This window comes from Triturus cristatus, chromosome 4_2 (genome assembly GCF_964204655.1).
Source record: "Triturus cristatus chromosome 4_2, aTriCri1.1, whole genome shotgun sequence".
NCBI lineage: Eukaryota > Metazoa > Chordata > Amphibia > Caudata > Salamandridae > Triturus > Triturus cristatus.
Window position 1 is genome coordinate 554,615,348 of NC_140586.1, and position 22,472 is coordinate 554,637,819.

The following is a 22,472-nucleotide window of genomic DNA, read 5'->3' on the forward strand; positions in this document are numbered from 1 at the left end:
GTAGTGGACTCTGAGCCAAAAAGTGACATTAGGAGATTGTACAAATTATGTGCTTTTTATAAATAGATTTACGCTGTTTTTGTGCCTCTCTGAGAGCCAGAGAGGGGCCTCTGTCTAGTTATAAGGATTGACAGGGAAGGGAAGAGTGCGCTTGGCATCTTCCAGTGATTATTTTGTTTTATCATTGTTATAAGTGGTTATCGTGCCTCTCTGAAAGCAGGGGGGGCCCTCTGTCTAGTTACAAGGACTGACAGGGAAGGGAAGATTGCGTCTGGCATCTTTGTGTTCAATTGTGGGTTTGTTGTAAATAGATATAAGGTATACCTCTGTCCACTTATAAGGATCGACCGGGAAGGGAAGATTACTCTTATTCAATAGTCATGAGAAAGAAGGCGAAATGCGTGCCTGCATAGCTAACAGGTTCACGGTTTCCTCTTGTATGAAGAAGAGAAGAAAGTGGTTTCCCCGGGATGTATAAGAGTAAATATTATTAGATTTTCGCTAGCTTAACCATTGTTTTTTCTTTTTTTTTTTAACTTACATTATGTTTTTTTTATCATTATATAGATAGTTTTCACACATTTTAGCCTGTCCAAGAGAGACAGGACGCCTGTGCAGGAAGGCGAGGAGTTTGAATGATGCAAATCTCAGCTATTTGCGGGCTCAGGAGTGGTTCCAAGTCCCGGATAAGATGTGCCAGTCTACATCTTGTGACTGGCACGTGAGGATTTATGATAAACAGTTATCAGACTTCCTCAGCTTTTGCGATAGTTTTATTTCCAAAGACAGTCAACATGAGTATTGTGTGATTATGGTTTGTGAACAAAACGCCTTCCAATGTGGTTTTCTGTTCTCTTCCTGTGTTAAAATGAAATGTAAAGACATTTATTTTTTGCTATGTTATTTTAAGACGTCCTTTTGAACGCATTTAGGCCAGCAGAGGAGAGTGCGCAAATAGTTCTGTGGGTTTATATATATAAATAGACATGTACATAATATGCTTCACATTTAGTATAATTGAAGTGCGATTATTTTATAGTCAAATCTCCTTCTGTTGTGTTTTTTTTTAGCATGCATTGTGGTTGTCTTTTTAAGCATCTGTGCCTAGCGCACCAACCTTTTATGTATTTAGTGACACCAATAATAACTAGAATTGTAACTGTTTTTTTTATATATGAAAGCTGTTGCCTTTTTGTGAATAAATAGTATTATATAGTTACCCCTTGCCCCAGCGCTAGCCCCTGTCTGACCCATGTGGCGCAGCACCACATTTAATTAGCACAAGTCACTTTCAGATAACTGACGACGTAATGCACAACAACATACACCCAATTGTTGAAATAGGTCCTCTTTTTATATTTTGTACTAAGTACATGGCGACAGGAGGTTGCGTCTGGCGTCTCCCACTTTGTGCCAAAACTACGTGTGTATGGGACTGCGTCTGGCAGCTCACATTGGTTTTGAATTTTGATTAGCTATTTGGTGTAAATTGTATTGTTTGAAGGTTTATTTCTGCAAGGAATGGGAGGCATCTTATCGCATTGAGATTAACAGTGTTTTTTTTCAACTGCATGCTTCCAAAAGGGGAACTATTTTCCTTCATCACATCGCCATTTCTCATCTCTTTCTCTCACAGGATTTCACTACTGTTTAGCGTAATCTTGTATATGGGTGTACTTCTCTCTTACGCACAGCAGTGAGAAATGATCAGCAGGAGCATCTGGGTACTTGCCAAGCACTGAGAAGCAGGTGCTACAACACCTGTGTACCAGATGCACAGCAATGATGAAAATGAAAACAATTTACCACACAGTACACTAAATAGAAAAAACTGTCATTGCTAGAATGAATTTATAAAAGAAAAGGGAGTAGGAGGACAGGGGGTAGGTTTTCTCCTCCTAAAAACACTTATATACCAAAAGGAACCTGAAAGGTACCCAGTAAAACCTACCCTAATAGAGAGAATTTCAAACCAATGGGTAATTCTCTATGTTAGTTATCTCTGGAAAAACAATTGTTTTTCTTGACTATAATGTGTAACTGGCCCTAATTACTCGGTCGACATGTTTCCTGGTTACCCCAGCTACACAGCTACACAGCTGGGGCTAAGCAGGTCATTCGGCAGGAGGTTCGGCCGAGTCAAGTTTCTACAGGCCCCTCCACCTCGGCAACATCATGGAGTATATTCATACTTCCAACTAAATACATCTTCATGTGACCATCTGAATACTTTTCCACATGAAATAGTATGTATAATACAAAAACATACTTAGTACGTATGTTTCAAGTACCTATTAAGTACTAGCACTGTATATATTTATTCACGGAGTGGCACGCATAGGGCTGGTCCCTGTGTGGTCCTGAAGAAGTGGTTGGGGTAACCAGGAAACATGTTGACCGAGTAATTAGGGCCAGTTACACATTATAGTCACTGTATTCCCTGTTTCTCACCCCATTTTAATTTTACCGACCGGATAGGAGCAGAATTAAATAATAGAGCTCACTATCTAGGCGGTTTTTATATTCACATAAGTCATTCCACACACTAAGCACGACACATAGTCTAAACAAAAAGTGCTCCTACGTAACTTCGCAAGTTGCAGCACGCCTCAAGCAGTAGATGCCTGGGAGGACCCCTATGATGAAGCATGTCACCCTGGGGCAACCCTAGGTGAGTGAGGGGACTCAAGAAAAACAATTGTTTTTAGGTTTTATTGCTAGAATGAAACCTACATAATCGCCATCTTTTGTTGTAACCAAAATGATGCTCCTTTAATTATTGAGCTATCAAATTGAACAAAGTATTTTTGTTGAATTGAACAGACATTTTTCTCGTATGCTTAAATGAACATATCAATTATCAATCTCAGTTCATTGAAAAAACACCAACATAAAACTTATGATACTAATATAAACGACGATTGCGGTGGTCGATGCCCGTGGTCGATGCCCAATGCATTTCGGGATTATCAAGAATCCCTTCTTCAGGGGCCTGTATGGAAAAGGTAAATAACAATTTGCAAGAAATTCACTGCATATAATGTTCGAAGTTGAAAAAAACATGTTGTCAACAGATACATTGTACAAAGCCAGAGTGGTGAAAACACACCTGTACATGTGCTTGACCAGACAAATATCAACACACACTCTTCAACGTCTGAGACACCTGCACTGGCTCCCCGTCAACAAGAGGATCACGTTCAGACTCCTCACCCACGCACACTAGGCTCTCCACGACATGGGTCCGAAGTACCTCAACAGCCGCCTCACTTTCCACACACCCACCCGCCAGCTCCGATCCGCCAGCCTCGCCCTCGCCTCCGTCCCTAGAATTCAGAAATCCACCGTCGCAGGAAGATCCTTCTCCTACCTGGCAGCCAAGACATGGAACTCCCTCCCCACTCACCTACGGCTGACCCAGGATCACCTCTCCTTCAGGAAACAACTCAAGACCTGACTGTTCGAGCAGTAGCGACCCCCCCCCTCCCCCCCCTCTCAGCGCCTTGAGACCCTCACGGGTGAGTAGCGCGCTTTACAAATTATTGTGATTGATTGATTGATTGAAGACACGTGAAAAAAACAAAAACCAGTAGAATTATAGTTGTGCCTGAAATCATGCAACACTTTGTGCAGAAAGATGAAAATGACAACAGGCCGATTGAATCCACTCCCTTTGTGAATAACTTGTGTGCTCGAAAAAAAGAAATAAAGAAAAAAAGAACAATAAAGGAAAAAAAAGGTGTAGTGCTGAATAAACGACCCTTACTGGAAATCACGGAAGTCTGGTAAGTTGATGCTGACTACTGAAATCTGTGTCCACTCAACTCCAAGAATTGGACAGAACAACTGTTGAAACACTGCCACCTTTCAAACCTTGATGTGTTGTACCAAATGTGCTTGTGTACTCACTGTAGTGAGCAATCGCACACACTCCTCTCAATGCTGAATAATGTACATCGACTTCAACTGTTGTGCTGAAACACAAGAAAAAAACTCAAACTCACTCAATGTGTTACCCCCTATGGAATATGGACACCATGGGAAAAAAGATTGTGTGAAACAATCAATTACCCCGTCAAACGAAGCTATGGCCCGCGGGGATTATGGAACCGGAAACACTAATTTGTTGATGGGTGAAAAATACCACTGGTGAAATCGTTGAACTGATATAGCCACACGAAAATAAATGGCGAAAACGGATCCTGAAGCAAAAAAACAAAAGGGAAACAATAAAACGCGCTGCGGTCTTTGAACTATAGTAGTTACCACGAAGTAACGGCAGAAAGCCGAAACTGTTAACAAAGAGTTAACCCTTACTTCTGATCTAGAAGATCAATCTCAACAACACAGCGTGGCACTGAAAACGTATGAACCAAAAGTATTGCAAAGCGGAGAGCCGCATACGTGCTTAAGATCGATAAGCAGCATTTGACGTCACCCCGTGTGCGTTCAGACTAAACAAAAAAAGAGGACTGAAGCGAGTGACAACTCCCGACTTACGTGCTCGGGAAAACGTCAAAAATACACAAATAAGCACCCTCTCCTAAAATAAACACAAATCAGGAATTGAAAAACAATTACTCATAAAGTAATGACGAAGAATAGTTATAATGGATAAAAAAAACAAAATGTAAAGCCAACGCAATGCTCTATGAATAGAGCAAACATGATGTCACCTATTAAGTAAAGACACAAAACAATAAAAACATGTAATGCCCAATGGGGGAAAAATCAATGTAGAAAAGCCACAAGCAAAAAGCAATATGTATAAAAAATAAAGAGATGAGGATACTGAACTAACTTGTATGTATCTCACTAATATGTATGAAACATGTAATAAGAAACAAACGTATGAAAAGAAGGAGATAGACCGGTGGGTAGCATCGATCTTCCTCACATCCTGGGAAAGGTTAGTACGAGACGGTGTGATGTACTAGTTAGTGATAGACATAGACTAAAGATAAAGTGAAAAAATTAAAACAAAGTGTGAGTGAAAAAAGTAATGTGAACAGACCTGGAAAGGAAAAAAAAACAATACTCACCCAGAGGAGCCCACCGTGAATAAACTAGTGGTTGATGGATGTATGGAAAAGACCGTACTTACAGACTGAACAATTTATAAAAACATAGCATTTCCAATTTGTCATTGAGCCCTGCGGGTACCAATGTGTGAAGAAATTTGGTCCACCAAACCTCCCTTTGAGCTAAAACCTTGGAAGTATCTGTACCTGATCTTGATGAACAATTTCTAAAATTATGAATTTCAATTGAGCATTGGTGTGCTGATGTTGTAACCAGTGTGTTACTAAATGCGACTTCAAACTTCTGGTGCGTATAGAACTTTTATGTTCAGAAATACGAATCTTTATTTTCCGCGAAGTTTTGCCTACATAAAGTAATCCGCAAGGACATTTGATAGCATAAATGACGTTGATGCTATTGCAGTCTCCATTGTATTTAAGTGAAATGGATTTGCCAGAATGTGGATGATTGATGACATTCCCAGTCATCCCATTATGACAATTGACACAATTGTGGCATTTACGCATCCCAGTAAAAGGTACCGGATCCACTACATGAGGTCGTTTTAGCAAGTCTTTGATATTCCTACTACGCGTGTATGCAAAAAGAGGTGGTTCGACAAATAAACCATTGAAATCTGGTTCATGTTGGAGTAATTCCCACCTGGATTCAATGATTTTACTGATGTTAAACTTGTTTATTCTGCCTCGTTGCTGGTTTCGAGGATAGCAATTCACTGCGATCTTTGTTTGGTTTTAACCACTGCTGAGTGTAGCACGTGGTCCGGGTAACCACGTTGGGCGGATTGGGCACGAAGGTACTGGTATCCCGAGCTACTCAGTGTGTTGACCGATCCTCCGATACGTCTGCCCCTTCGGGAGGATCTTCTGTCGCAGCAGCAGGGGACGGTCCTCCACCCGAACCTGTCCAGCCTCCACCTCCATGCGTGGAGATTGAGCGGCGGCAGTTGATGCCATTTGACTTGCCTCCTGAAGTCTGTGATATCATTCTGGCAGCCAGGCGTCCCTCCACAAAGACGGTATACGCCTGCCGGTGGAAGAAATTTGTGGCGTGGTGCACAGCAAAGGCTGTGGATCCCCTTTCCGCCCCTCTTTCTGAGGTTCTCCTCTTTCTTCTTTCTTTGGCACAGCAGGGCTCTGCCTTGGGCACCTTGAAAGGTTATCTTGCTGCCATCTCTGCCTTCTTACGGCTTCCTGATCAGCCCTCTCTTTTCAAGTCCCCTGTAGTGTCACGCTTTCTTAAAGGCGTTACTCACACGTTCCCTCCTTTCCCTTTCGTAATGCCTCAGTGGGACTTGAATCTTGTCCTAACATTTCTGATGTGCGCTCCCTTTGAGCCTCTTCACAATTGTCCTCTTCGTCTTCTGACGCTTAAGACTGCTTTCCTGGTAGCCATCACCTCGGCTAGACGGGTGAGTGAGCTCTAGGCTCTATCGTCCAAGCCTCCTTTTCTATCTGTTCATCCGTCCTTCCTTTCTACCGAAAGTGGTGACCCCCTTTCATCTTGGGCAATCTGTCACCTTGCCCACCTTCTTTCCGCCTCCGCATCCTTCCAAAGAGGAAGAGCGGCTCCACCGTCTGGACCCAAAACGTGCGCTCTCCTTTTATTTGGACCGCACGAAACAGTTCCGAGTGGACGACCAGCTTTTCGTTGGCTACGTGGGTGCAATGAAGGGAAACGCTGTGCACAAACGGACCATCTCCCGGTGGGTCGTTTTGTGTATAAAAATCTGTTATTCCTTGGCACAAAAGGACCCTCCTGTTGGGCTGCGAGCCCATTCTACTCGGGCCACGGCGGCTACTACTGCTTTGGGACGGGGAGTCCCTTTGCAGGACATCTGTCAGGCGGCGACGTGGGCTTCGCTGCACACGTTTGCCAGGCACTATTGCCTAGACAGCCAAGTCCGGAGGGATGGCTTCTTTGGCCGTTCTGTCCTCCAGGACTTTCTGGTGTGATCTTGGTTCGCAGACCCACCACCGGGGTTGGTATTGCTTGGGTATCTATTCTAAGGTGAGGAATCTAACTAACGTGTTTCTTTCAGATGAACAAGTTACTTGCCTTCGGTAACGATGTCTCTGTAAGAAACATTAGTTAGTTAGATTCCTCACCGACCCACCCATCCTCCCCGTTCTGCGAACTGACATCTAGGGTTAAGGCTATCCTTTTCAGGACCCTATATTTTTTGGCACCAGTGTCGGTCTCTTGCATGGCTCTGCGTTCCTGGCGCGGAAAGCTATGTACAAGAACTGACGTCAGCGCGCGAGGGCGGCGTCTAAGTACTCCGACGATGTCATTCCGGCGCACGACGCCAAGGACGGACGCGGAGCCGCAGACGACGCCTAGCGACGCGCAAGGGGTATTGCTACAAAAATCTTCCGGATCCAGTCTGACGCCTGGGGATATTCTAAGGTGAGGAATCTAACGAACTAATGTTTCTTACAGATACATCGTTACCGAAGGTAAGTAACTTGTTCATTAAGATCATTAGCATTCAAACCATTGATAAAATTAACTGCCTCATCTATGGAACCATTCCATATCACAAACAGATCATCGATATAGCGCAACCAGACAATTACATTTTCTTTCAGGTGTTTCGCATGTTCATTTTTAAGTACCATCGCCTCCCCAAAAGCCCATATGGAGACAGGCGTAGCTAGGGGAAAAGCTAGCTCCCATAGCTACGCCTCTCAACTGGCGATATAGAAGGTTGTTGTACATGAAGCTGTTATTTAGAAGGCAATGTTCCAGCATCTCAATTAACATCTCATTGTGATCCTTGAATTGTGATGGTTTGAGAGATAGGTAGTACCGAGAGTGTCTAATGCTAGTATATAAGGAAGTCACATCAAGTGCCAACATCCAGTAGCTTGTTTCCCATTTGATATTCCTGATTTTGCGCAAAAAATCTCCAGTGTCTTGGACATAGGAATCCAAAGATTTAACAAAGTCTTGCAGGAAAAAATCAATATATTGTGAAGTCTTCTCATACATCCCATTGCGGGCAGAAATGATCCGTCTGCCTGGCGGTTTATTACAATCCTTCTGTATCTTTGGGATAAAATATATGGTGGGAGTAACCGGATTGTCTTTCTTCATGAATCTGTATTCGGCTTCCGAAATCAATTTCTGTCTCTTCCAGCAAACCAGTTTATTATAAAACTCATTGTTGGACGCATGGATGGCTGTTGTGGTGGTCCGTGCATAACAGTCTCTGTCGTTCAAATGTAGATATGCTTCGTGGTCATATTGTTCCTTTGTCAACAGTACTATGTTGCCACCTTTATCACTTTGACGAATAATGATATTTTTATTCTGCTTGAGTTTGAGCATAAGGCGCTCGTACTGCTGGGTTTGGTGATTGTACCAGCGTTGTTTGCCTTGAGTCTCTTTGTGCAGTGCTTTGACTTGTGCTGTCACATTTTCATTAAAAATATCTAGGGCATCACGAGGCATGATGGGATTGAATGTAGAAGGTGGTCTAAACGGAGTAATTGGGACTAATTGGTTGTTACCATCAGGACGAGTGGTATTGCTAGAATTACCCGTTCCCTCCGTATCCCATAAGTCCTGCATGGCATCTAATAATGATATCTCGGATGCAATCTTGTTGCTGGATTGTTTGTTGTTTTTAAGTGCAAAGGATTTCTCTAGCTTGAGTTTACACACTGTTTTGTAGATATCTAATCTTGTAGCAGCATAGTCAAAGTTGACCTGGGTTGAAAATGAAAGCCCCAATTTAAGGATCTTCTTTTCGTCTTCCGTGAGAGTTAAGGGAGTCAGGTTGATTATGGTATTGGTACTGGAGTCATTGGAATTTACTTCTTTGTCCAATATCCTCTTCCCCTCTTCTTGTTCTGACTTGGGACCCCTCCACCACTGCCTGCGTCTGTAGCTTGCATGTTTGCGTCGTGATTCATTGTTGTTGGTCTTGGGCGTAAAGTTTGTCTCCTCTCTGCACATAAAAAATTAATTTCCTCTGCTGGGGATGGTTTGGGGATCAGGCCAGTTGCCAGTCCATTTCGTACTTCGGACTCAGAGTCACTGCCCCCTGCTGAGCTTAATTCCGAATGTGAGGTGTCAGCCGCATTGATATTTCTACTGGGTCCCTTGTTGGAAGATGTGAACTTGGCTTTGGGAACACGTAGTGAATCATATTTTTTGGCAAATGTAAATATTTGACCTAGTTGATAATCATTGCGGTCCCGCTGAAACTTAAATGCCTTCCTTTCCATGATTTTGGTTTCTTCTTTTTTAAGTCTAGCGGTCATCTCATTAATAAGTTTGGTTTTTTCATCATTGTTCTCTATTTTGTCCAATTCCTCGTTGATTTCATCAATTTCTTTTAAAAGTAGCGCCCTATCGATGTCAGCGTATTTTATTAAAATCAACACCAATTTACGGGAAGATGCTAAATTGGTTTCCGCCCATTCTCGCATTAATTCTGGATTTGGATTCTCATAACTTGGGGCTGTAAGAATACGCAACCCCCGGGGGATTCTGTTGACGTCTATGTAACGTTGGAGGGATTTTGACTCCCACCATTTACTCTGCTCACTCCGTAACTTTTTTTCTAGTATTTTATATTTTTCTTTCAATGAACTGTCCCTTATGTCTGTATCCGCAATGTTGGTGTTGCCGATGTTGGCTGGTAACGGGAGGCTGTCCGAAAACATAGATAATGCTGCAGCCTCTCGTTCTCGTACGTTGTCTGCCGACATGCTTAATTCTGGGCAGGATAGTAATTTGCGTGTTCGGGGGCCGATACGGGTGCTTAAAAACTTCCTCCGTGGCCACCCCTACGCAGCACTGTAACTCTCCACCCTTCGGTACCTGTGTATGACTTGGTGAAATTTCCGGACCTGCCGTGTCTCGTCGTCCGACTCCGACTAGGCAGCTCCTTTTCCGTCCACAACAATTCTGAAGAGGTACCAGGGGGGTCAGGCGCCAAATCTTCCTTCCGGAAACAGATCCTTCCGGGTTCAACCTGGAAATGGTTTCGCATCAGACGCCGACCAATTTGCAGAGAGGGTCCCGTGTAGAGGTCGAGTGAAACCAAGATCGACCAAATATATCCTGATTACCGTGCTTGTTGAATTCGGTAATCCTCCGGACGTCAACAAAGCCGGGTACACGGACCAAGGTAAAGTGCAATCAGTATTTATTTGCCAAAAGCGACGGCCATAACGTTTCGGCTCCTCAGAGCCTTGCTCACATGACAACGTCACATACAATGTGCCAGATTTTTTAAGTGAAAGTGCTGGTTCAATTGACATCACATGGGGAACAGCTTACATAGACACTAAAGAAATACTGCACCATGGTGGGTAGTTGAAAAACGAGTTGACTCCTGCATGTGTCCCAACGTAATACAACAATCAATTGCATACGTTTAACAAAGCTGGAAAAGGATTTTGTTGTAAATCACCAATGATGTCTCTGCTATTAATGTATATACAATAGACAGAAAAATGTGTACAAAATACAATCAAGGCATAAATGCCAGATAGATCATCATAGACCATTTTAAACTAAAATTAAATTTAAAATTAAATATAAGAAACCTATAACAGCTAGGTGGTAAATCTACTGACTGTGGAACAAGATCAGAGTCTGGGTAAAATACCCTCTAGTCTAAAAATGCGGTTCCCCTATTGGATGAAAAAAATATTATAGTGTTAAAAAGAAATGTGTGATAGTGCATATCAAGAAAGAAAAATAACCAATTATTTTAAAAAATGTGTCTCTGAGGTGTCATTACATACTTATGAATCGCACGAGATTGTGTTACTCAAAAAAATCTTGTTTGTGTTTTCATATATTAGTAAACTCAATAATTGATACGGAGTACATAAGGTCAGAGCATGGTGGTGTAGTACTACACTTCATGACATCAGTGATGTCATGAGTGATGTCACTGACCATGTCATGAGTGATGTAATCTGTGACGTCATCAGCAGTGGATTGCGGTCGTGCGAGTTATAGTTAGCTGAACTAACTATAACGGGGGAATTTTAATGGTTTTGTACGAGTGAAATGTCCAGCTAACTATAACATGTGTGAAACCTATGGTTTTTTCAGTGAATTTGCAAGGTTTTTTAAATGCTAATTCCTAACTATAACGTGTGTGAAACCTATGGTTTTTTCAGTGAATTTGCAAGGTTTTTTAAATTCTAATTCCTAACTATAACGTGTGTGAAACCTATGGTTTTTTAAGAGAATATATATATATATATATATATAGCACTAGGTACATTGCGTTCTTGATGGGTTTTGACTATTTGAATGGCGCAAGGTGAAGTGCTGTTTTATGTGTGTATCTAAAAGAAATAATGTGTATGTATATTAATGTTTTTCATTCCTAAGTTCTTCTGAGTTGGAGAGAATATTGTTGTAACAAATTACATTGTACGGTGGAATGTGCTAAAATGCATTCTAATGCAGTGCATTCGCCAGGGACTAAAAAGGATAGGAGTAATAAGAAAAATAATAATATTGTGTTTATATTATGTTTATGTATTGATCTTTAGTACAGAGTATATGCCAAAACAGAAGGATGGTGTGCATTGAATAACAGTGCTTCGTATTATAATGTTCTAAGGATACAGCGTTTACAGATTTAAATATGTCTTTTAGTATACAGGTGCAGTCTTTAAGGGTGTTTGCAATCGGATTTCAAGGTATAAAGGATTGGCACATTTTGACAACTGAGTATTTTGATTCCCAAAGGTGTTGCTGTGACAGAGATATTCAATATGTTTGTTGTTGGGACAAGCTATAGTACAACGTTTAATTAATTCTTCTTTTGCCTTTTGAGATAATGGATTTCTTTTTAAAAGTGTCGTATAGGGATGCATATATAATTTTTAGGTTCTTTCCTTCATTTGGAGTTCCCTCCTCTGTTCCCTCCTTACCTAAGCTGGCCAACAAATGCAGCATGCACCATTAATAGCTCAACTATTGCAAGGCCTGTTGCTACCAAAGTTTTAATTGTAGAGTGTGCTGCACACACCTCCTCCAAGGACTATGTATTAATTGGTAAAGAATTTATTGATGCAGATGTAAAAAAAGGAATAGCATTAACTGATTGTGAGTACACAATGGTTCAAATTGCTTCTACTACACATGATATAAAGATAAAGGATGATGATATGTACTATGACCCTAAGTATATTATTGAAAGGGGTGGAAGAAGGGAACAGGGGAGGATGTAGGCAAACAGAAGAGGGAATATGGATAGGCCCAAATGGAAAGATATATTTTCCAACGATAATGCTTGCTTCCATGGCCCTTCTTTTTCATGGTTCATCACTTGTAGGTCGTGAAGGAATGATCAGACTGTTTTCCTAATGCTATATTTCCACTGCCCCAGGACACTTCATTTCCCCACATTAAATGAACTTCATCAGCATACCCTCCTACTCAAACTACAAGTACGTGTTGGTTATTGTGTGCATGATCAGCAAATGGACTGAGGCATACCAATCCAAGAACAGCAATGCACAAACTGTTGCCAAATGCCTCCTGAAAGAGTTCATACCGCGCTTTTGAGTACCTATGCTTTTGGGTTCTGACAGTGGACCGGCGATCATCTCACATGTGATTGAGGGGTTGTGCAAGGGGCAAGGAGCCACACAGAAACTACATGTGTTCCACGGAAACTACCAAGTGGGGATGGTAGCCCAAGCTCATCCTAAAGGGTTGCACGTGCTACACAGCAGGGAAAGGAAGAGTGTGTAAGCGGGCCCCAAGGATACATCACCTAAAGAACGTCTGGGAACATCAATGCCCCAACCCCTCAGTCTACAAGTTGTGACAACGAGACATCTTTACCTTCTTCATCACTTTGTTTTCTTCATATTGAAAGTGCCTGAGTAATAGAAGTGCTTGTAACCTCTCAAATTACTTGAAGACAGGCAGCAACGGTTACTTTTTCTGTTTACAGGTATCATCTCTGAGACTACATTATTCCTCAGCAGACTTTTTGAAAAGAGTAAAAGTACAGCAGAAGATAAGACACTCTTCCAACTAGTCACACTAGCCACATGTACCAACGATTGGAACAATGCCTCAAGACTTTCAGAACAATTAGATAAAATGATCATGGGTGCTACAAGCAGCATTGACCACCATTACTGCCATTATAATGACTAAGCTCCATATAGTGTATTGTGATCACGGTGTTATACCTGAGATACTGCTTAAATGACACAGAGATATTGTACCAAATTGAATAAATAGCCATTGATAAAGACGGGACAGGGGGATAGTGACAGGGCAAGATGTTATGTTTGCACACACCGGCCTACCGACACAGAAACCAGCATGTGTTACAATGTCATACCTGTCTCTACATATGTGGGCTGTGTCCTAATGTACACTATGCTCTTCAGTCAGAACACCTTGGCTGTAGCAGTTGCACCTCCTGAGAAAAGCATAATTAGCAAAGGGAGAGCAAGGATAGAACAGGGAATGTGAATAACTTAGCACTTACAGAAGTTGTAGAAGTAAGCCTGTATGCTGTAAGGATTTTGTTCAAGAATGAACAAGAGGAGGGAATGAGGCAGGGTCTATCTTTATCATATAGTACCCCTGGCCCGTTCTGCCCACACCTGAGGTATGAGACCCCTATCCTTGCCCTGCCGGCCTAATTTGTAGGCCGTGTTAAATTGACAAGAGTTCTGCACCCATTTTTCTGAACAGCAGGCTCTACGCCTGTCTGACTAAAAATCACAGCCAGCTTCTCTCTGCGAGGCCTCCTGCTCCTACCCGTGTGCGCAGAGTTCACTGGCGCAGAGTTCACTGTCTCTCTACCCTGTCGAAATATAGCCCACCACATCCTGGGTAGGTCTGGTTACGAGAACAGAAGTTCCCAACGCAAGAACGTCAGACCAGGGTGATGGATGTGGCAAACAATACATTGCTATATATTTTATTCCTTACATTACATATTTTCTACTTGCCCTATGCAATTTACGAGTGCTTGGCCTGAGAATATACCTTTTCACCTAGTCTATGTTTCGCATTTAGTAGGATAGACACGACACTTCTGATAAATGTGTGAACCGTGGTGTAATTGACGTAGGTAGGACTGGCGTGTGATGACGTTGCTGTAGGCACTTCTCACTGCACCAAAAGAGTATAAAAAGGAAGCCCACGGGGTTCTTGTCGGACTACCCCACCCGTCTGTTGGTAGATGGCAGGCGGGTGTGGGTGCTCCCCAAGAGCTCTGGTTTTCTTGTTTTTAAGATACAATTTAACTTGCCAATATATTTGCTATGTATGCTATTTCGTCTCTAGATTGGAGAGAATGTAATACTTATATTATAATTGCAAGGCTGCTTTCTTTTAGGTTTAAACATGAATATTCTCAGCATTTTAAATCAAAAGTATTTTGCATTCTAAGAATATTTTCCTTGATTTAAATTGTTTTTCATAGTGCATTTATAAATGTGTCTTTGAGGTTTGTATTCTGTACACGTTATAATTGCATTTTCTGAAGTTTCTCTCTTCAAACGATTTCAATGCCTTCTGAGTCCTATTGAGAATGAGATAAAAGTGCCTTCTGATTCACATGACTCTCTGTGAATGCGAGGTCACTATATTCTGTATTTTGTATTTTAAATGCCTTTCTCTTCAAGCTGCGCTTTCTAAATATATCTGTTAAACCTATTGGCTTAGTTTCCATGACTCACATATTTGTTTCCTTCATTTTAGTGTGAGCGTTCCTGCGCACCCCCCCTCAAGTTAAGGTTCTCCTTTGCCCCTAAATTGCTCCCTCGAACATGTGATGAGGGTGCCCCGTGCCCCTAAAACGCTGCCTGTAACATCAGTATTTCGTACTTAACACCAGGCTGTTTCCCAGCCCACACAAGTGCCATGAGGTTTGACCAAAGTCTGTGGAAAAAGACTTGTGTAAGTGGAGTGGGAATATTAATGAATAAATAAAGAAACTTGGGCAGAACGGCCATCTTCGCAATGGCGATTCGGCCCGCCAGAGACAGAGGGAGTTTCGACCATGTGGGGATACGCTCTTCTAGCCAATCCATCGCCCTGCCAAAATTGGCCTGCCATAACTCTTATAAATCCCTGCTAATATATATTCCCAAGTATTTGACTGGTCCCAGTTCCCACTGGAGCGGGTACTCTGTGGGAAACTGAACTATGGATTCTGTCAGTGGGAAAAGTTTTAACTTGTTCCATTTAATCTGGACACCAGAGAGCCCTCCGAAGTGGATGAGCTCGCGAATTAAAGGGGATAGGTTCTGCTCATAATTAATCACATAAAGCATGACGTTATCAGCATAGAGGGACACAGTTAATCTGTCCTCCACTTTTTCGGCCGCTTTAGTGGGACCTGCTGTCACACCAGAATGGCAGAGCCCTGCACACAAACCTTCACATTCTACTCCTCCATGCTTGAGCGGAAACAACTTAATGGCTTTGACTTCACATCAGAGGTGGATATGACTACTTGCAAGCCATCAACGAAGACCATTTACTCTGGCCGCCGGTCTAAGCTCGCCTTCTAGTGTGACGACAGAGAGACTGATCCAGTTCGCATCAAACAGTCTGATGTTCTTTTGTTTGATTTGTCTCTGGCCTGGCAAGGCTTTGCTATGGGCAGGATTAAGGGTACTTATATGGCCTTTCTACAATTGCCGGATCATTCACCCATTGCGATGCGTTTCTTAAAAGGGCTTTCATATAGGTTTTTGCTGTTGCTTTTATTATGCCTTTTATTTGATGTGTATGCCGTTTGATTCTGCGCATTTGCATTTTAACACTTTTGATCCTCAAGATAGCTTATCCTATTGCCTTCACACCTGTGCAACGCATCAGTGAATGGCAGGCATTGTCAGTTCAGCCACCATTCTCCCTGATAAATTGGTGCTTGTAACTCAAGCATCCTTTCTACCGAAAGAGGTGTGTCCTTTACATGTGGGACAGTCCATTACACTCCCTACGTCTACTCTCCACCACATCCCTATAAAGAGGAGAGGAGGCTACAATAGTTGGATCGTAAGCAGTCACTTCATTTCTACATTGACAGGGCTATAGAGCACAGGGTGAGCTATCAACTCTTTGTTAGGGTCACTAGAGCAAAGAATGGAGCAACAGTCCAGAAAAAAGGACCTATTTGAGGTGAATTGTCCTTTGCATTAAGCTTTGCTTTCCTCTGGCCAACACTGATCCTCCTGAGGGCATTTAAGCACACCAGGACAAAAGCTACTAGGACGTCCTCTCCCTCAGATCCACCACCTTTGGTTGAGTACTGTTTTGGTATTGATTCCAAAGGTGAGGAATCTACAGTTAGAAGTATCCATCAGAAGACCAAGTTATTTGCCTTTGGTAATGCACTCCCTGGTGGAGCTAATCACAAAATCTCTTTTCTGTTGAGAAGGCTTTTGGTAGGTTAGGCTCTAGTTAGGGACAACACACTGACCACATCCCATGTGTCAGTTGCTGTGCAGCTGAGGATGTGAAAATTATTGGTTAATAAATTGATGTGAGTATGCAGGGGTACTGCCTACATGTGGCTCCATCACATCACTTTCAGAGGTGGTCGAAGCTGCAATGGAGTTTGGTGATGCCACCTGCTGGCACACCAGAGCTATTGCAGTATGTTTTCTGGATCCAGCTTGGCACCTGTGAGAATTCAAAAGGGGAGGAACCTTCTGTCAGAGAGAGCGTTTCCGAAGATAACTTGTTCACCTTTATCTCGTGAAAGTGTCTTACCCGGACCTGGCTTCTCAGCTCGTAAGATCTCAAATGGTATTTTTGTAAGAAACAGGTTTTTCGGTAAATCACTAGTCAACCCTGTTTACTTCTCAGAAGTTAAAATTTGTCAAAAATATTCTGGACTAACAACTCCTCTGTTACATACCTCCAGTAGAAAAGTTGATTTGCATTTAGCAAATGGTATCACAGTATTGGAGATATAAGAGTTTTGTGCATTTATAAAACTGTGCATTAATAGTAATGTACATAATATGCATCTTTATTTGAATTTACATGCATACACCTATCTAATGTTTTTGACTTTAAAACAATTTTGATATGACCTGTTAAATTGCATTTTACTGGCTTATGCCGAGTAGGCCTCAGCACCTTCTTGTTAAAAAAAAAAAAAAGATGCTGCACGTTCACTGTTTATTCTTTCTGCTGCACACAGTCAAGTAGAGCTTTGTTTGTTTATTTCCAATTTACTTTGCTCCAGAAGGAGATTTTCTAACATAGGCACAGTAATATGACAACATTCAAGGTTTTTTCTGCTTTTTTTGCTGTATTGCATTCATTTACAATAGTTCACTGTTATTATATAACTAGTTCAGTGGTTCATAAAGGTTTAAGAACAACGACCCACTTTTTATTACGACATACCTTTGCGACCTACCTAGCTTTAATGGACATGACACAGGCAATTTTCAATGTATCTAAAGCATTGTGTGATAACACATTGTAATTTGCAGATAGCACATTTTCCATTAAAATGGTCAGTAAATTGGCACAGACATACAGTTTTATGAATAAAACTTAATTGCACACAAACGATAATGTGTGAAAATCGGGTTTCTGTGAATATTATCATTTGTGCATTACTAGGTACAATGTCTTGATTTGTTCTGATCTTGCTGAAATCTTTGTTTCTGTCACAGATGCATAAAAAATGTGCTTCATTTTTCTCTCCTAAATGCTGTGTGTACAGTTCATTAACGTTTTTGTGTATTAAACAAACGACCCTCCAGCTTTCCTTTCACACTTACTGTACCACAGCAAGACTGTCGCATAATTCACTTTACTTTTCTTTCTCTGACTTCAAAGTGACAGGAGTTCCTAAACACCAGTCTCAGCAGCAGAAGACATAGTCTGACATTTGACCTCTTTCTTTGAAGCACATCAAATGTGACCGATAAATACAGAATTTAAAGTCATCTTTACATATTGTCTGGACTTTGACGCCACACCAAATATCAGCTTGGGAAGACCAACAGACTTTGAAACACTGAACTAATTTGTTCTGCCATTCCCAGATGACATTAGCATAAAGTGGTCTGAATCAATATTCTTGTAGTGGGATAATGCTTGGGTGGTAAGATTTTTATGACACTGTAATTTATTGTGCTCTGATTTGCTGAAATATTAATTATTTTGCTCACACCATGATGAATGTGCAGTTCTTATTCTATTCAATGAGAAGATTTCCTATACAAGTCCTCATATTCGGGGTGAGCCAGAAGACTTATTGGGACTTAAAATATTTTGGAATTTGCACATAATTCTGTATTGACCTGTTGATCAGGGCCTTTATGGCAATAACTTTTTTAGCATCTGCTATTTACCATTTCTACATTGTACCCTTTGAATTTTTGTGATAAAGCTCCCTAAATTTATAAATCTGCCCTAGAGCCCACTTACTGAGTCTGTCCTTGCATAATTGACTATATTTTTTATATCTTTAATGGACATGACGCAGGCAATTTTCACTGTATCTAAAGCATCGTGTGGTAGCGCATTGTAATTTGCAGATAGCACATTTTCCATTAACATGATCAGTAAATTTGCACAAACATACAGTTTTATGAATAAAACTATATTGCAACCAAACGATAATCTTATCTTGGAACGCATTGCCTCATGAAATTGAGGTCTAACACCGTCCCAATCTATCCACTTCTTCGTGTATTGTTGAGGTGTCTTTTCGGGGTGTTAGAATTTAGGGGTTCCCTGCACCCACAAAGAGCAGAGCTCCAGGACTTCCTGGTGTAGATTTTAAGGGGTGTCCTCAGTCATCTTCCTTCAGTGATGTTTTTGAAGAAACTCATAAACAGAATCTGCTGGAGAAAATACCCTTTTGGAAGAGCATTTTATTTACCTTAGGTAACATTCTTTCTGGAGGATGTGGCCGCCAAAACAAATTCCTTATTGCCTTCCCTTCTCTACAGAAGATGGCTTTTCTTGTTTCACATTTAATTTTTGGGGATGTGGGTCGTCCCCCCGCTTCCTTAAAGATATTGGAAAATTGGGGCGGAACTGATATCATCAACTGATATCATCAACTCCAGTTATGCCATATATGTACCTCTGATGTCACATCTGTTGTGTCACACAACCACATCAGGTCATGCAGTATAGGCTTACCTGGTGCTGGTGACATTGTACTGCTACAAAAGGTTTTCCAGATCATGTCTGGCACCTTGGAAAAGAGGTCTATATTAGGAATCAGTGGTAGCTGTCATATCCACTAGAAAGAACATGCTGAAGGTAAGTAACTTGTTTCTTGTGTTACAATTATGGCAGGCCTGCTTTTGAGTGTTTGGCCGAGAGGTGCATAGAGTGTCATTTAGAGTTTGTCCGAGCTGGAGCACCACTGCAAATAGGCAGAACTCCTGCTCCACCAAATTTGTGGTTCCCCCCGCTCTATTTATATTTTGGGTAATTGCCACATATACACCAACAGAGCCTCCAGTGGCTCTGCCAGCATAAACCTATGACCTGTCAGTTTGTCCATCAATGGGCTGTCAGATCATAGTGATGATCACCCACCCTATTTAGGGTGTGGGGCGATGGTCACGGTTTCCCTGCATGTGAGGCATGGTTTTCTCAGGCAAGAAAAACACTCAATGGTTCTGACGCACAGGGAGGAAGCTCTCTGCGCACTTTGGGCCATTATTTTGTTTTTGGCAGTTCAATTGTAGGCTTTGAGATCTGCGGAAGGCAGGTGAGCATTTCTAAATTAAGCAGAAGGTCCTCAAGCAGGGGAGCAGAGGGAGTAATCTCTGCTGACCTGGCGGGACAGTGGGCTATTTTCAAGTCTAAATGACCACCAAAGTTACTTGTTGACCCCAGTTACACTAATCTCAAAAGATGTATCATTATTAGGAGGCATAGGTATCCTTTGCGATGACCAATTTAGAATCCACAACATTAAACAAAGGAACATGATAATGGAGGAGGGTATGACCGGTAAAATGGCATATCTCTAGTCTTTGGTGTGATTTTGGGTCAAAAACTATTTAGGCAACAGACGCTGCATGGGCAAAAGGTAACAATAAAAAGGCATTTACAAACTCCTTGGTTTTGTGGGGTAATGTAATAGATACTTTTGCATGTGATAGCATCTTAGGTGCTCCTCGGTTCACGTTGCTGTATTTTTTCAACAGATGGCAGGCACCATTAATATGTATTTCCAAAGTGAAATTATGGCAACATTTGAAGAAAATCTGAAGTGACTTTGGACGAACTGTTTACAACCTTTTGGAAATAAACATTGGATTCTGAAGATGGTGTGGTACTGCAACAAAATATTCATACGGTGAAATTAACCTCATTGCAAGGCACCCGATGTTTGTGCACTTAAAATGCTGCCTGTCATTGGATAAAGATTACTGCAAGAACAGGATTAACACCTTATTTAGTGATCTCTAAGGAGCTGTAACTTGGCGTTCATAAGATACTGGTATATCTGTGATAACGGACATACCCTCCTCGATCTAATTCTGCGGGGATAAAAGAAGATGATGATGTGTCTTGGTTATTTCTGAATGTCCGTTTAAGACCAGTGACCGGTGAATCTTTAGTAGCTCCTCGTTTAATGTGTACAGCATCTATTGTCATAAAATATAGTTTTTTTGTAAATACTGCACAGTGCTTTTTCTATGTAAGATTTTGTACAGTATTTTTGCGTTTATTTATTTAAATCCGATGTAATCGCTATCACTTAGATCGCTTGTGTTTACGTAACCTGATATCTAATAATTTCTCATTATTGCAGTATTTTGAAGTGTTGACTGGATTTACTGTCCCGTGGATCTTGAAATTAGATTTTGAACAGTTTTGTTAAATTATAGATTAAAATGTTTAGAGCAAGAATATGAAAATCTAGTTTTTGTTGGCTGGAGCAAATCTCAATTTCGGTATAAAACATTAGGGGACCTGTTATATGCATTCCATTGTTTACTGAATAATTTTGCACTTGTAATCTGAAACTTTTTCGTTCATATTTTCACTGGCTAACAAATGTCAAGGCCTTTTTTGAATTGGTTGAAATCTTTTACTCATACTGATCAGTTGGGGGCAAAAGATATTTGGCAGAGGTCGCTAATTCTAAATGTTGGTGAAAATTTCCCAGTTACTGGTGTATGCATGTAAATGTGTCCCTGATGTGGCGGATCCGCTCACATTAGGTATGGTGTTGCGCATAAACCATAAATCACTTGATATCAAAGTGTTTTTCGTACTAATATTTTTAATTGTGTTGAGAAATGCAACTGGAAGGTAAATACATGTTTGCTATAATAGCATAATTATTTTATTGCCAAATTAATACGTTTAAAACTGCAAAATTGTTTATTTGTGCTATTCCGCATTAACAGCAACAAAGCTCCAATGTTGTAAGCGGGCAAACAATTAGCATTTTTTCTTTTTATTATTTTCTTTTGATTTCTAGATTTGTATAACTGATGAGACAGATGTACATGTACAGACCTTGTACTGTAATAAATGTTCTCCCAAGTATTTGGTTTGACTAAAGAATTGATGTTTAAGTGTTTACTCTTACAGTGACATAGTTAAAGAGCAGATTTTATAATGATGGTGTTTCATATTTATCATGGCCCATCTTTATGAATCTGTTTTTGGTACAACAAATGTCTAAATGAAATAAAACTTAGCCAGGAGGCGGATGGTTAAAAATGGCATTTTTACTCCGTAAAATCTTAAGCTGAGCTAGTCCACAATCAGACACACGAGCACAGTGTTGCACTTTTTTACTGCTGTGTTTAATGGTAAAGTTTCTTCAGAACGAGTTTTAATCACTGTGATTTGTTTTAGTAAGTAAATATCTTTTTTTTAAATGTCTTTATTGAATTTTGTTGTAGGGAACAACTTACCGAAATAAACAATAGCACTTCATATTAATGACATTGCAGATAGACCATTCAAACATCGTGACAGATACAGTTAGACCCATGAGGGAGATGACCATAGTCCCAAGTGCTCAGGTGTGTGGGGTTGCGACCTCTGAATAGACTTGTACATGGGGGGGTTAGAGGGAGTTGCTCATGTCCTGTCTCCATTTCCCGCAGTGCGTGGCTTAGTGTCCGCGTCTTCTGCGTCAGGGTGTTCTAGGAGATATGACTGAAGGGGGGACCAAATGTCACTTGGGCGAGAGGAAGGCGGCAGAAGATCAGAGTATGTGGTTAATTGTTCCTGACCGTATAGGAGGTCTTGCAACCATTCTTTAAATTTAGGAGCTGTTCCCCTGCCCCATCTGCAACCAATCTGTCTCTTTGCGAGAAGGAGTGCTAGGGAGATATAGCACCACATCGGAGCAGCTAGCGTTGCGGTGTGACCCAGACGCGTTACTAAGGGGTCGTCAGGGACGTGTATTCCAGTCATTAGGTCAAGCACCGCCAGCGCTTCTGTCC

At 41.3% G+C, this 22,472-nt stretch overlaps 1 protein-coding gene across 1 annotated transcript in view; it reads left to right on the forward strand.

Annotated features, from left to right (window-relative positions):
- Window positions 1–21,561, forward strand: part of BRDT (bromodomain testis associated) — a 1,895,586-nt gene extending 1,874,025 nt beyond the window's left edge. The window contains exon 20 of the mRNA XM_085602176.1: window positions 20,208–21,561. Within this exon, the coding sequence (XP_085458302.1) occupies window positions 20,208–20,276 (69 nt within the window). The 3' untranslated portion in view covers window positions 20,277–21,561. The remainder of the gene's footprint in view (window positions 1–20,207) is intronic.
- Window positions 21,562–22,472: the final 911 nt, after the last annotated feature.